The sequence below is a fragment of the Centrocercus urophasianus genome, unplaced genomic scaffold (genome assembly GCF_019232065.1).
Source record: "Centrocercus urophasianus isolate 14NV4802_14NV808 unplaced genomic scaffold, USGS_Curo_1.0 seq_10, whole genome shotgun sequence".
Classification (NCBI taxonomy): Eukaryota; Metazoa; Chordata; class Aves; order Galliformes; family Phasianidae; genus Centrocercus; species Centrocercus urophasianus.
The window spans coordinates 21,787,962-21,804,031 of NW_024884142.1; the positions used below are offsets into that span (position 1 = coordinate 21,787,962).

At 36.7% G+C, this 16,070-nt stretch overlaps 1 protein-coding gene across 1 annotated transcript in view; it reads left to right on the forward strand.

Moving 5' to 3' along the window:
• The window catches only part of COL19A1 (collagen type XIX alpha 1 chain), a 184,830-nt gene that overhangs the window by 93,538 nt on the left and 75,222 nt on the right, over window positions 1-16,070 (forward strand). The window contains exons 13-14 of the mRNA XM_042826945.1: window positions 4,988-5,041; window positions 5,762-5,797. Coding sequence (XP_042682879.1) covers window positions 4,988-5,041; window positions 5,762-5,797 — 90 coding nt within the window. The remainder of the gene's footprint in view (window positions 1-4,987; window positions 5,042-5,761; window positions 5,798-16,070) is intronic.

Here is a 16,070-nt window from a genome sequence, read left to right on the forward strand (position 1 = left end):
ACCCTCAGCGTGGTTTTCAAACCCAGATGAACATCAGTGTCAAGGTCAACAGCAACAAATAAGTCTGCACAAAAATCTAATTTGCAGAAGCAGGCTCTTTTAAATTATGTGACATTTTCCTTATCCTGTGCAAGTACCAAGAGTTGTATTTCCCTCTGTAGTATTCACAAGAGTATGTGTTGTAAGTTGTTCCTGTTGTTTCATGGGCAGGCTGAATAGTACTACTATTGGATAGAATTCCTTTATTATATGATTTCTCAGACACTGCAGACATGTAAGATGTGAATCCCAAATATAAGCAGCAAGCTAAGACATCATCATGTTGTCACAAAAGAATTGCAGTCAAGGCCGCTTGGCATAGAGGAAAATATTCAGTTCCTTTCTCTCAAATTCTTTGACTGTTCTGATCTTATCCAAATGACTAAAACCATAGGAACTGAAAAACTGTTTAGTTTTCTGGCTCCGGTTATACCTGACACTTCTTTTGAACAAATAAAATGTTCTCAGACTTGGTAAGAAAAACATTTGTCAGATCACTAAGTTATTTTCTCTTCTCCATGGAACTCCAGAGCACAGCATGTATTGTATGAGATTGTCACTGGTCTAAAAGGAAAATTTATATAGAAAACCTCTTGCATCTTATGCCAGTAATGCTGAGACACCATTAATAACATTTCATGATTTTAAGAATTCATAAAAACCATGTTCCTTTTTACAGTTTTAGGGCAGAATTGTTATTTTTTGTGTTCTTTTCCTTAATCAAGTTGATTTAGTAGGCTGGTTAAGACTTGAGTATCAGAAAGAAATCTAATTACAGGTTTGTCAAAAGTAGTGTCAATCAAAATGATGACTTCTGTGTTAAATTTCTTCTCTCAGAAGAAACACCACCATCTTCATTTCTATACGAAGAGCCTCTAGTTTTCTCGTTCCTTTGTTGTACTCAATTTTACTGACTTTACCTTCTTATCAATATTTGTGAAATACTTGTTCCTGTAATTTCTCTTTTGGCCAGCATTTCTGTTACATTCACTCCCCTGTCTTGTTCTATCTAGTGCTTCTCATTTCTGCCATTTCTCATGTTGCTATCTTGTTACCACTGGGTCAGCCTCCTGCATGCATGTCCTAACACTTACTGTACATTTTGGCATCCATTTAGGAACCTTGATGTATGTTTATTTTGACCTGTAGAAATACAAATCTATAGTCCTTACAGCAGATAAAAAGGAGGTAGCACATGAAGATTGTTCGGGAGGAGTTTTAATAAGTTCATGAACTTGCAAATGTTCATTGTTGCGGTGTTCTGGGAAAGATAGAATTAGATGAGGATAGACTTCAGTAATTCCTTTATGCTTTCTTACGTGAGCTATTGAAATTTTTATTCAGTTCTTGAATTTGACACATCTGTCAAATTAGAAATTAGCATGTGGCTTTCAAGGCTGAACTCTGTCTCCTAAAATATTGTAGAATATGAGCTTTTCTAATTGAAAGCTTAATAAAAATCATCCCAATTACATCTGTTTAGATAGCTGTGTCCATTTTACTGAAGCATCCTGTTCTGCTCTCTGCCAGAGACAGGATACTGTACTAGACACTGTAGGACACTGTACTAGAATGGGCTACAGATATTACATACTATGGGAATTCTTATTTCTTATGCCATTTCAGAGGCAGCCAATAGCAACTAAACCTTGGAGCAGCTTTAAAAGGGTGGGGTAGGGAAGAACAGGCGTGATGTAGTACCAGATGTGTTTTTTCAAAGTGTTCACAATGTCTGGAACTTACTAAGATAATAATATCTTTAAGAGATATATAAGGTGCTAAAGAACAAGAAACTCTTCTAATGGGATAACTTCTTGAGAATTTTTTTTTTCCAATATTGCTTATCTTTTTTGGCGATATAAACTGCAAAGGAAAAATAATCCAAATATTGTAAAGTACATTACATAGAAACCTTCATGAGTACTGAAAAATTGTGCTCTACTGTAAGGCTTGTTGTCAAATATGTAGTTTCCCCTTGTCCCTTTTATGTGAGGATGACCTCTGTGGTAATCATCTCTGTAGTAGCTGTCAAAGTGCATATCTCACCAAGGTCCACTGCTAAAAGCTATAAACATAACAATTAGGAAAAAAATGATGCTTATAGTTTGACAACACAAGGCTTCAGTTCAGTATCTTTTGCTTGCAGTTGTCTTTTCAGTAGAGACACATGCAGTTATATCTCCTGTGAGATGCAGATTTATTTTTATCTTCTCCAATATATACATTTGCAAATATACAACCTCAGAACTATTCCTTAGGCTCAAATCTATTGTTACACTGCTGTAACACTGGCTTTGAGCAAGATCCGCATGATTTGCATACCTCAAAAATCCTTTGATGGCTTTTTCAGTACATGGAGTGTTTCATGCCATCTTTCATAAAGAGGTGAAAAGTAAAATGTGGAAAATGGAGACAATACCAAGACTATGCCATAAGTATACAAATCATAACAAGAAAGAAATTTTTTTGGCTTGGTTTTTGAATCCATCTGCCTGTTACATTTTTAAGTTCAAATAGCTAAACTACTTCTGGTTTAACTATTACATATTTGGCAAGCTTAATAAAGGACAAATCAAAGCTAAATCAGGGGTATTTACAACAACCACAAATTTAATCCAAAGTGGGTACTTAAATGCTCATACAGTTCTAAATGATGTTCCTTCCAGATGGTGAATTAATGCAATTTTAGCAGGAAGTGAAGTTGCACAAATATGCAGTATTTAGAACACTCACTGATTTAATGTTTCTGTACCCACTAAGGCACAGATGTTGCTTATCATTTTCATGCCAGTTGTCTCTATCTTTCCAATTATTGCTAAGCAAGGAACAGAGCTTGCAAGGGCAAAAAGGGGGCTGGGAAGAAGTTAAGTTAGTAAACCCTAATTCAGATGTAGATGAATCTTTTCTGTCCTAGACTCATTTAATCTCCATGGTAGTAACAATGTTGGCCTACTTGTTAAGTGTCTAATTATGATCTGTAGTGCTTGTACTGCCTACATTATTGTTGTTTGACTTTTAAGTAAAATCTTTCAACTCTTAGAGCTCTCACTGACTCACATCATCAGTGTTCTTTGCAGTGTCTCTAAAATAGTGATCCGAAAGAAGGTGCAGGAGAGACCTCTTGCCTTAAGCAGCTCCTCATAGGTTTTTCCAACATCAGAAGCCAAGTCATTCCTTACTTCAGAGTGATTTGAATTTGCTGAATGTATTTCAAAACCTCCCACTCTTCCATATACTGCACAGATTATGAGTGATAAAATATTTCTTTCTAGTGTGCTTCTGGTGAGACATGTTAGTGAAATAGTTGTCTGCACTTGTGATACACAGGAGTAGATAACGTTTTCTGCTTTTCCAACTGAAACCAAAACTGGGGAGAGAGGTATGAAGGACTTGATTATTTTGGTAACTCCTTTTTCAAACTGGTAAAAAGTAGTGTTGGAGCATGGGGCAGCTTCTCTGAGTTGTACTCTGTTGCAGTTCACCAGTTCAGCATTGCTCATTGCAGCATAGAAACCACAGCGCTTTGTCTACCTTTATTTCTGGTATGGGGCTGACATTCTACTTATATTTGTTGGCCACACAAGACACATACCTATTGACACTTGAGAACTTTGCATTTCTGCATGCTACTTGCTCTAATGTGGCACAATCAAGGTAGATTGGCTTTGTGTATTTAATTTTCTGTTGAAGATGTATGTCATCTTCAATCACTACTTCACTGTTCATAATCATAGAATGAATCATGTAGTCATAGAATGGCCTGGGTTGAAAAGGACTACAATGATCATCTAGTTTCAACCCCCCCTGCCACGGGAAGGGTTGCGAGCCACTGGACTGGGCTCCCAAAGCCACATCCAGCCTGGACTTGAATGCCTCCAGGGATGGGGCATCCACAACCTCCTTGGGCAACCTGTTCCAGTGCATCACCACCCTCTGAGTGAAAAACTTCCTTCTAGTATCTAACCTAAATCTGTCCTGTCTCAGTTTAAGACCATTCCCCCTTGTCCTATCACTATCCACCTTCATAAACAAATGTACCGCCTCCTGTTCATATGATCCCTTTGAGTACTGGAAGGCCGCACTGAGGTCTCTCTAGAGCTTTCTCTTCTCCGAGCTAAACAAGCCCAGTTCTGTGGCCCTCTGATCCTTTTAGTAGTCCTCCTGTGGACTTGTTCCAAGAGCTCTGCATCTTTCTCGTACTGGGGGCACCAGACATGGACGCAGTGCTCCAGATGGGGCCTCACAATAGCTGAGTAGAGGGGGAAAATGAAAATGAGGAATTCTGAGATTATATTATTATTAATTTCCTAATACTTTAAGGCCTATTTAGTTGAGCACTACTCCAAAAGTAGTGTCTCCTACTTCATTATTCGTCCCATGATGTTAGAGGCAGAATTTGGTGGTATGACAGTAGAGGCTGAACCTTCCCAACAATATTCCATTACATTCTGTTGCCATACAACAAGTGGCAGCAGAGGGGCAGTCTGGCAAAATGGCATCTGACACGGAAGTACATATGAAGCAAGGGTGTGATTGAATTCTTCCATAAGGAAAAAAATGGCACCTGCTGACAATCATTGATGCTTGCTGAACTTTTATGGAGACCAAACAGTGGATGTGAGCACAGTGAGGTGGTGGGTGACATGTTTCAGCAGTAGTGACAGCAAGTCACCTCCACTGCTGCAGATCCTTGTGAGCATGGCATTCTGGCTCTTGTTCATTGCTGGCAAAAAATGATGACTGTGTTGAAAAACAGTGTTTTGTAACTCAGAGTTCTGTCTATCAAGCAGTGCTATTGTGCTCTTTGTTTCTGTTGTATTTTCCATGGAAATGAATAGGAAGTATTACTTTCAGAGCTGCTTATGTATATACGGATTCACAGCAGTAGAGCAATTTGTCCAACACTTTTCCATGGATGCTGACAAATATACGTTCTTTTTTCTTCCAGGGACTAAAAGGTGACCCTGGTAGTCCTGGTGTGGCTGGTCCTAAAGGAGAAAAGGTACTCATTTTTATTTCTAAGCTTATATTGATATGTGAGTGTGCATGGTATTTCTTCAATAATGCACTGCCTTACCTAGATGTGGTGAAACACTCATGCTGCCATTTGTCCACTTTAATGATTGAAGAATGTGAGTACTGATGAACTGTAAATACACAAGATGAACACTTTTTATCACTACAAAATGGACAGAATCTTCTTTTGAAAGCAATTCAGATCAGAAGCCTAAATTAGATGTTCTGAATTGCTCTCTTGGAGCTCTCTGATTTGTTTGCTGGATTGCAATTGAAGGTCTTACAGTGAAATTCAGAACTCAACAAGATAATTCTGTGAACGTTTTACATAGTCAGATGTCTTTATTATATGGGAGCAGTCACATTGACTTCAGGGGCCACCTTAAGTACGTAAGCATTAGCTTGTAATTTCACATACACAAATGTCTCTGCAGGACTGCTTTTTTTTAACCAATTCATTTATGCAGAGGTCTGCCTATTTTTTTGTTTTGTTTTGTTTTTCTATTTAACTTGTGGTAAACTGTGTATACCTATGAAATTACTACCCCAAAAAAAATTCTTTACCCAAATATTATTGTAACAGAGAGCATGTTTGATAATTTTAATGAATTTACTTATGCTATGATATGTATCCTCTAAAAATCTTAGAGGGTAAAAATTGGAACTAAAGAGACTGCTGGTTTATTCACTTTCCTGCTTTAACTAGGGGGAAGCAGGACCTCCAGGACCAACTGCCTTAAGTGTGAGTACCCATAAAGCAATAACAGACGAAATCACTCAGAAATGCTGCCGCTTTTAGCTTATTTGCCATTATTTAATTTAACAGTCCAGCCTCTCTACTGAAAATGTCTATGTGAATTGTGAAGCAGAAAAAAGGGAAATATATAAATGCAAAGAAAATAAGCATGTTTAAAATATCATGTTTCCCAACAAATACTAGGGTAAATTTAGCTTATATTTTTACTGAAAACCATTTTTCAGTAAAAGTTTGGAAAACAAATGACATATAGGGATTTATTGTCAGAAAGTTAAGGGTGGAGAAGATGGATAGAGGTAAGGCAGTCACAGCTCCATGCCCCCAGGTCAGCTGGTAACTAGACTGAGCATGCAGTCCCAGTAGGCACATAAAAACACATATAATGCACATACAGGTGTGGCCATGAAGGTCAGCACAGCAGCAACTGGGCACTCAGCATTTCCACAAACAGCACCAGCAGCCTTATGCTGTTACCCCTTGACTGATTTATGACAGTAAATCGTAATATTGGATAAACCGGGGTAGGGGGAAATACATACATAATGTGCATCTCTCCAGGAGATGGGCTGACACAGCCTACCCAGTAGCTGCCCCTAATTCTGGTCTCTACCCAGTTGCTAGCACCCAGTCATTCCCTGCCTTTGTTTCTGCCATTAAACATCCCATGTTAACTCTTGTGCAATCCCAAAATATTCTTCCACTGCATTCAGTTAAGTGTCCAATACCTGTACATGGTAATGTCCCTCAGCATGATGAGTCCATCACATACAAGTTCTTCTTGCCTCATTGTATTCATGTTCTTCCCAACCTTTTTTAGCTGCCAACTATTATGTGTAAATGATTTTTGTCAACATATCATTCTTCTATGATCACATAATTTTGCCATTTGTATCGTAGTGTCTTCCCTTGTGAAGACAATGCGTCTTTAATTAGCTGCCATTAAAATACCATTTTAACCATTTCTTAGATTTTAAGTGATAAAGCAGTTACAACAGAAGTTCATGTATTCAAATGCTGTTGTAGAGGAGAGGGTGAAGTCTTCATTTTTTACTGCATATAGAGCAAAGTATTCTGAATCAGGAGTGCAATTTATCCCCTTAGGTGCAAACAAATGCCAAATTCTTTATTTGTGCATTGTTAGCCACTGTAGTTAGATAGTCCTTATATTAAATTAGTTAATTGCTTTCACCAGTTCTTGAAAAATGTAAATTATTCTTCATCTAGTACCATCCGCTTCAATTTCAAAGTATATTTTTTAAGTTTTGAACATTTGGTAACTACCTTCTTATCAAAACAAGACAAATAAAATACCATAGGAAGTTTACTGCAAACACAGAAATGTTTGAGAGTTCATAGCTTAACACTTGGAAGTAAACATTGGTGCTGTATAAGTCATTTTGAATTGATTCTTTCATGAAGCACATCATATGCTTTTTTTTTCATGCTGATACTGCTACTGATAATAAAAGTTAGTAAAATAATTTTAGTTAACAGCTTAATGGTACACTTTTTGAATTTTGATGATTGCAAAGTTCTTTTCATACAGAAAGTTGTTTGGAGTTTGTCATTGCAGAATTAGGTGTTTATGTGTCATGCTTTTGACATTTACGTAATCTTTGTGTCTTACATAATGACCAGATATGCATAGCAGAGCAGACTGGAAAGAAAAAAGTGTAATGTTACAGTGATGGAAAGCCACTTAAAAGATTATTACACAGCACAGCATTTAAGTCATTTAGTTTCTTTTACTGTTTCTACATATTTCACAGCAGAAAAAATGTGAAGTACCCTTTTTTCCTTGTTTATAGAAACAGTCCATATATCAGATTCTGGAAGTTTTGCAAATTCTACTACTAGCTCATTTATTAGCTTTATTGTAACTTACCAGAAAAAAAATTAAAGAGATCAGACATGACAATTAGTTGACTTTCAAGAAACAAAAAAGATTTCTTGAGTAGGAATCTAACACAGTTTCTTTGCAAGGATCTGATATGTACTTGTGCAACAGAAAAGAAAATTTTGATGATTCCATGACCTGTATGTTGGTTGTACTCTGGCAAGATAGTGCCATGGAGACAGTAGATGTTTTTAATTTTCTTGCAATGATTTGTGCCCCAAGAATGTACAGAGCCTAGCAAAAAATTCTCCCTATTACTCTCCAGGGCATTTTGCTTTATAAAATAACAAATTCTGCCTCAATCCAAGTGATTTTACTCACAAACTGAAATGAGAAGGAAGCTGTCTGTAAGGTCAGTTCATTCAGGTGAAAGCAATGCAAAAGAGAGTGGCAGAAATGAAAATGAAGACAAAAACTCTTGAATTCCTAGCCTGTTATTCAACAGCAAATGTAGTTATTCCAGACTCAGTATTTTGAACTACTTCTAAATAAACCTACATCCCAAATATACAACACAAGAGCTATCATTCATACCGTTATTGATTAATCTATACCTTTTCACTCTCTTGATATCCAAGACCATGGCTGCAAAGATTTCCTTTACATTGAAGAATGTAACTATGGACCCATACCATAAAAATATGCTTTTTCTAAGACTCCACAGTTAAATGGTGTTATTTATGGTATTTGTTTTACATTGAATAAATCTAACTGTTCAATATCCTGACGCAGTTTAGTACTATGACCCAAGATCAGTTCTTAATGAAGCTCATGTCTCACTAGGGAGAAACAGCACCAGTTACAGTTGTGTTCTTCAGTCAAAATGTATGTTGAATTAGTGAACAGTGAACTATTTCTATTAAATAACTTTGATTCGATGATCATTACTGAAATAGATTGAAGATTTTACTTCAAATAGATTCTTGCAGACCTCAAAGAGATCATTGAAATGGAATAGGATACTCTTGAGGATAAGACACAAGAAGAATTAATGATGCCTGTATGGTATTTTGGAACATTTCTTGTGTAACTGATGGAAAAGCAACAATACCTATTTTTGTAGCAGCACCTGAGTATGCTATACCTGTTTCTAGAGGATCTGAATGCAAATAAGTCTATTGTCTCTGGTTCCAACTCTGTTCACTTGGCTTTCCTCAAAGGTATATTCAGAGGTTAGTAGCACTGAAAAACAGAAACAGTTTTCAGGTTGACTGAACTTGCACTTTCTGTGCATTTTGTAAAGTGGACTGTCAAATAATTACATTTCTTTGATTATAAAATGCTGTGCAAATGTTTCAGGTCAGTTGATTCTGGCATGGCAAGATAGCAGTGCATTGATACAGTCACTGATGTTTGTCTTCATATTTAGCATATGTTTTATTTTAATGTAAGTTAAACATTTAAGTTTTAGAAAAGGATACGCAAGTCTTCAGGGAGATGGAAGTAACTGAAGCACTGAAACGTTTTTGTAGCTGTTAACTGACAGAAGGGATGAGGCTGAGTATGAATTAGTTTAGCAATCTGAAGACAGATTACAACACTTTGGGAATATATGGCCCAGCGGGAAGTCTTTCTCTCTTTGCCACTGTAAATACTCATGGGTTTCTATTGGCAAGAACTTAAGAAGATAAATGACATGAATTGTGGCAGCTAGGGGAAAATCCACTCTTCAGAGTTGTTTTACTTGTGTGACTTCTGTGTGGTCGTGACTTCTACAATATATGAGCAGGAAAGGAAGATGTCTTGCTGAGAATAAGTAATAGGTCAGATAATATCAAGGTTCATATGTCAGTAAACAAAAACTCTGTCAAGACCATTCATGTTGTTACAGCCAAAACATTACATCAGTGTTTCAGTTATGAATCTTGTTAAATCAAAGTTATAAAATGTTCCATTTGTTTCTCTCATCTGTCATAAACATATGAACCATATCATTATCATAATTTTAACATTTTGTTATTTTAAAATTATTTCTTTTTATCAAAATGAAAATGAATTATTTTGTTGTGGGGAGGGAAGGAAGAGAGGTGAAAATAATGTTGTATTAACACTGTTACAGCTAACTCTAAAATGCACTGGGACATGGAGGGAGGAAGTGCTCAAAAGGATTTGGTTTTGGTCAAGCTGGAATGCTGGGCCTGGGTCATCTGCCTTCCAGAGCATCACAAGGACATTACAGAGCTCTGCTGCCCTGTGCAGCTCTACTATTTGTATGTATTTTCATAGAAATCACCTAGCAGTGAAACAAGCTGGACAAATATTCTTGCTGATCTAAGCTGGAACCAGAATGCCCGCAGTGCTGTGCAGGGCCGGAGCATTCTCCCTCACACAGACCTTCACTGTAGTCCTGTCCTCATCATGGGCAGCATGAGCTTTACAAAAAGGCTGAGAATGCTTTACTGAAGTGATTCCCAAGTAGCTGGATGGTAGTCCTGGGGTCTACATGAAGTTGTCTATAGTTCATCTACAGAAGTCTGTAGCCAGAGGTAGCAGGAATAGTGAAAGTCTAAGTGATATGAGTCTAGAGGTCTTTAGACCCTGTGTCTAAAATGTCTTGGGAAATCCTGAGGAGAAATCCTGTTGGAAGCATAGTAAGACTTCTCTGCCGTCCAACATGAGAACATGCAGAAGATAATGAAATTATCAGTTCATTGAGGAAAAATCTGGCAGTATTTTTTAAAAGTTTGATTGACAGGTGTAGCAATTGTAGCTTCTCTAATGAATGAGGGCTACTCCACTTGAGTATATATGGCAGAGTTTGTAAATACTCAACAAATGTAAAAACCTGACAAGTGAATGAGCGTAAAACAAGCTATGAAACAGGAAATAATACTGTGGCTTTTAAGAAGCAAAAATTATGTTATCAGTTTCAAGGAGGAATTTCATGGATCAAAAGTTCATTGCTCTGAAAAATACACTTAGAGCTGACCAAATTTGTTTAATGTCATTTACCAGTAAATCTCTACCAAAATCAAAGTTTGTGCATCAAATAAAATTTCTTCTTTACGATAGCAGGAATTCAGAATTGAGATTTTTGCCTGACTTTTTCTATGGTTAGTAGGATTGGGATTAGATTTACAGCCCATGTGTTTCAGTATGTGTTTTTAAGGCAGATATGGAAGCTCATTAATGCAATTTCTTCATTCTGGCATGATGAGGTAGAGAAGAAGGAACCAGCACTGTAGTGCAAAATATGCTTAGCTGCAAAAAATAAGAATAAGAAAGTAGAGGCTTTACTAGAATCTTACTGAAAGCAGTAATCACAGGAAGTTTTAAGTTTATTTGATTCATGCATTATAAATACAAATACATTTTAATGACTTAGATTACTAATTGCAACACATGTATTTAAGTACTTTTAGTAAGGATTTAACTTTGTATATGCTTCCAAGAAATGAATTAACATTACATAAGTTGAGATATATATTTCTTTTTTTTTTATATATTTTCTTTATTTTTTTATATATCTCACTAGTTCTGGTAGTAGTTTTATAGGAGTAGTCCAAAGTCATGATTGAGTCTCACCCTTTATTTGTGATTACATTTATTTCTGTGGTATTTTATTTTTTTGTGGTGATGTATAAATACTAGATCTCTCTTCTTTAGTATTTTAAAATTTATTATGGAGCAACTTGGGAATACATTTTGAAATTTTCTCCGTAATTATACCCACTTCATGTGGGTATAATTCAGGAATATGTTTATTTTCTCTAAGTTCTCTGATAAATTGTACCATAATAATGGATTATTCAGAGAATAAAAAGCAGGGACCATACTATTTTGCTGGTCAGTCTCGTCAAATCGTGGCATTTGGTTTGAGAAGCTAGTGGCTGTCTTCTGAAATGACACAGCTGGCTAAGCAGCTCCCTCTTTCTGTCATCCACAGCTTAAGTGTGTGCATGTCGTGTCAGAGAAGTGACAGGTGAGGGAAGGTAGTGCAGCAGTCTCTTGTAAAATATATTATAACTATTTCTCTTGACACTCGATATGCTGCTTTTAGTTCCTGAGGAAAACGAGTGTCCGTCTGTACGTTCCTGTGAACCTATCCCTTTCAAGAGTTATGAAACAGTCGTCCAGATGGCACCAAGTGTTTACGCAGAAGCCAAGTCTTAAGTCGACCACAGACAGAAGTACCCGAGACTTGCTTACTAAACAGATAGTTGGAATGTTGGCTTCCGAGGCTGGTTAAATCGAGCTGAAGGGAGCTGGCGTACAAGCGCGGCATGGAGCTGTCTGCAGGGTGCAGGTTAGGTTCAGGCCCAGGCAAGTACTGTGGTCACTTTCAACTATTTCCTTGGTAAACAAACAACAGTGACTGATTACTCATCTTCTCTTTTGTAGCTTCTGTGATTATTTGTATAAAGCTAAAATTGTAATAATTTTTTCCTAGTAAAATATTTTCTAGCAAATACCTACACAAATTCGTTTATAGTTGTTTGGCTTCTGCAGGCGTAATGTACTGTTTTTGCTGTTGTAATTGGCTGCAGTGTTTCAGGTGATTCTTTTTGAAAATTCATGTACCAAATTTTGCTTATCTTGACTTCTGCAATTCATTCATCTCCTGTGGATGACTTGTGTTACTTGAGAAGGGACAAAGACTCATGCCCAATAGGTGTCTCTATTATTATCCTCTCATTCTTTTCAGGTAATGTTATAAGCTTAAGGGAAACTTTACTTTGTACAGTTTTGACTTATTTAATTAAATTTATTTACTTTTAAATTAATTTTTAATTACTTTGTAATTAAATAAGGTATAGACAGGTTTTTTTCATGAATGTGATCTATATGTCTTTCCTTAGAGGAATGATTAGAGAATAGTCCCATATGCTTTTCTATTCACAGCAGGCATCAATGTAAAGAGTAATTTCAAATTACTTTTCAGGATTTTAAATGATTTCTTTTCTAGATTTGGGCAGATAAGCCCAAGTCTATTAAAAGTACTAGGTTAATGAAGTGTGAAGTTCTGTGAGATTAGGCTTCCAACCTTCCTTTGAAATGATCATTTCTGAAGCAAAGTAAATTTCAAGGGAAGTTACCAGAGAATTACAGAAGTGATCAAACATCAAGAGTAATGAGATCAATGAGAATCCATTTTCTGTTTGAATCAGTAATCAATTATCATGAAAATATGTCTAAACATGTTTTCTTGCAGTCTGAAATATTTACTCTAAATACTGTCTCCTTTCCCACAGAAGTAAGTAGATTGGTGGCAGTTCTGTCTGAAAAAAATAAATAAAAATGGGTTCTATCCCATGTTGAACTTAAGAGCAAAGCAGCAGGATTATTGCGGTAGCAGTAACAGGCTAAAAACGAGGTTGGAATGTTTCAGCTTGCCAACCCAACTTACTTCAGTAAGAACATGAGGGAGGTTGCATTTGCAAATGTTGATGATGATAGGGGTATTTGAAGTAAGTGACAGTCTAACTTTCCTCACCAAAATGATAATGCAGTAACAAATTAATCATCCATTTGAGAATTTCTTGTACCATCTTTCTAATTTTAGCAAAACTTTGTATACAGTAATGTCTGCTATCTTGCTCTGTGGATTTCGGTGTAGGCAATCCTGTGGATAAGAGAAAACCACCACAGCTGAATTTTAAGATCTCTCTCTTCCTCATGCTTTTCGATCTTCTCTAAGGTAGAAAAGTGGGACAGTGACAGAAAATAGTTTATCTGGGAAACTAATAGTTTAGCCATTTGGACTGTTGGGAAGGTGTTTATATTTCAACTCTTTTGCTTACTGAGAGCAGTAGCCCATTCTTTCAAGAGGAAAGTGATTTCCCCAGTACGTATCAGAGTAGCAAGCCAAGGAGGAAAATACCTTCAAAATAGCTTAGCAGGGCCACAGTGAAAATCATGAGCTGTGGAGTAGATTTGTTGGCTGCTAATATCTCCAGATCCATAGGTGATTAAGATCTAGTTGAATTGTATCTTTGCATGAATGCAGCAAAAGCAATAACATCCTTCGGAAGAGGATGTCAGGGAGGAGGATTTACAGAGGGAATGGTGAGGTGCTAGAACAAACTGCGCAGAGAGGCTGTGGATGCTCCATCTCTGGAGTCGTTCAAGACGAGGTTGGATGGGGCCCTCGGCAGCCTGGTCTAGTACCAGATCTGGAGGTTGGTGGTCTTGCGTGTGGCAGGGAGGTTGGAACTCGATGATCCTTGGGATCCCTTCCAACCCAAGCCATTCTGTGATTCTGTGATCCTAAAAGCAGTGTTTGGCAGGTGACCAATGCTTTTTGGTTATTTCAGACTGCAGGAGTTTACTACAATCACGCATTCAGTTACTTAAAAACTCAGATTGGTGGTCTCTTCTTACTGTATTGATTTGTGATTTCATACTGCTCTGCTTGCTAATTTTAAAAGGGATCATTATATATCTAAATCTATCAGAATGGCAGCCTTTCTATATCCTAGTGAGAACTGTGTGTTGAAGAATTAGGTCAAGTCTCTGCCGTGGGAATTGCCTACTGACTTGCTTGTAAAAATAAATAAATAAAAATTCTATTGTTGATTTTATTTCAGCAGAACTATACCAACTATGGTTGCCAAATAATGTCTATTATAGCTAAGTCTTTTTAAAGTAGCACGTTTTTTCATTACAAAAGCTTACGTATTCAAATGGCAATAAATGAGTCATTCTTACACTGCCTCATGTTTCTTCTGCATACCTAATTCAGGCTTTGTGTCTTTGCTTGACTTGTCTCATGCACTTTCTCCCTGTCTAGCAGCCTTTATTGCATAAAAATTAGGTTATATGTTTGCTGAAGTACATAGCAAGGAAGAAAAAATGGATGACAGCTGTTTGTGTACACAAGACAGAAAGTCTATAAAAGTCTATAATAAGCTATCATTTTTTGTGCCATGATTAGACCTTTCTTACTATTGTAAGTATTTGTATAGTATTTTTAATTTTTAAGGAGAAAGAAAGGCTGCTATGCACATAAATCTGTTTCTGCAGCCCTACCTAAGAGTGCATGAGATAGCTGTATAGCCTGCTTCGGAAACAATCAGCTACATTTTGAGACAACTTTCAGAATAGCAAAAATACACTGGCATGTGAAATATTTTTACAGTATTCTTTTGGTATCAATCATAAGCTTCCAGGGGAAGTAATAAATATAACAACTTCAATTTCACTCTTCTGCTTCAGCATTTCCATTTTGTTTTGGTTTTCAATTCACAAGAACACAGTAAAAATTAAGTATATCAATTAAGATTCCACCATATATCTCTGTAGAAATATGTCTTGATATACCAGGTATTTTAACATGTTTTTGTACCTGCATGGTCACATGGCAGGATTTTAGTTTTGTGATGAGCAATTTCTTGGCTACGTGCCATTTGTTACATTTTAAACTGATACCTTGTGAAACTTAAAATTGCTTAATTGTCTGAACTCACTAGCTGATTTTTCTATCGCTTCTAAACATATTTTTTCTTCTACTATCTCAAGGTTAATAATTCTCATTAGTTTTATCTTCCATTACTGGCCAAAAATACTGTCTTAAAATGCTAGTTCCTACAGACACTTTTTATTAAATGTTGGTTGTTTTAACAGTTCTTTTATTTTATGGTATAATTTTTTAAGTACACTAGTTTTCCTCTCTTCTGTTGACTAAACCTTTATCTGTTTTGATCTTTTTGTTTAAAGGCCATTTTTCTGTGGGCTTGTGCTTTACACATTACTTGTTTTTTCTTTAGCTTTACAACCAACATGTTTTCCTTTGCCGACGTTTGCCATAGATCTAGCTCTTATAAAGAAATCCACAAATTTCCATTCTTAACTTCATTTCCAGGATCATGGAATCATAGAATGGCCTGGGTTGAAAAGGACCTCAAAGATCATCTAGTTTCAACCCCCCTGCCATGGGTGAGGTCACTAGAGCAGGCTGCCCAGAGCCACAGGATCTTGTATAATTCCTTAAAGTCTGGCAGTATATAATGTTTTATCTTTTGTAGCTATTTTTACTCATTATAGTGGATTTCATGAGCTCATGGAATCACAATTAGTACCTTGAGTTGGAAAGGGCCCACAAGGATCAGAGATTGATGAGGGTGCAACTGGCCCATTGGGCTGCCAGAAAAGATTTTCAGGTGTATCTGAGTCCACTCTAGTTTATTGGTTGTTGTGTTTTTGGTGGTTTTTTTTCCCCTCAAGGCTTAATGTTTGAGACATTTCCACTCCGTGTTCTTTAAGCTTCTTCAGGCAGACAACTCCAAGAGACTTTTGTGGTCAACAAAAGGTACAGGCCGTATAGATTGCATATATTTAGTTTATTTCTCAATGAAATAGTTGAAAGGACAGCATCTTCTGACCTCAATGGTGGCCGGAGTCAGGAGAAAGAATGTGTTTTAG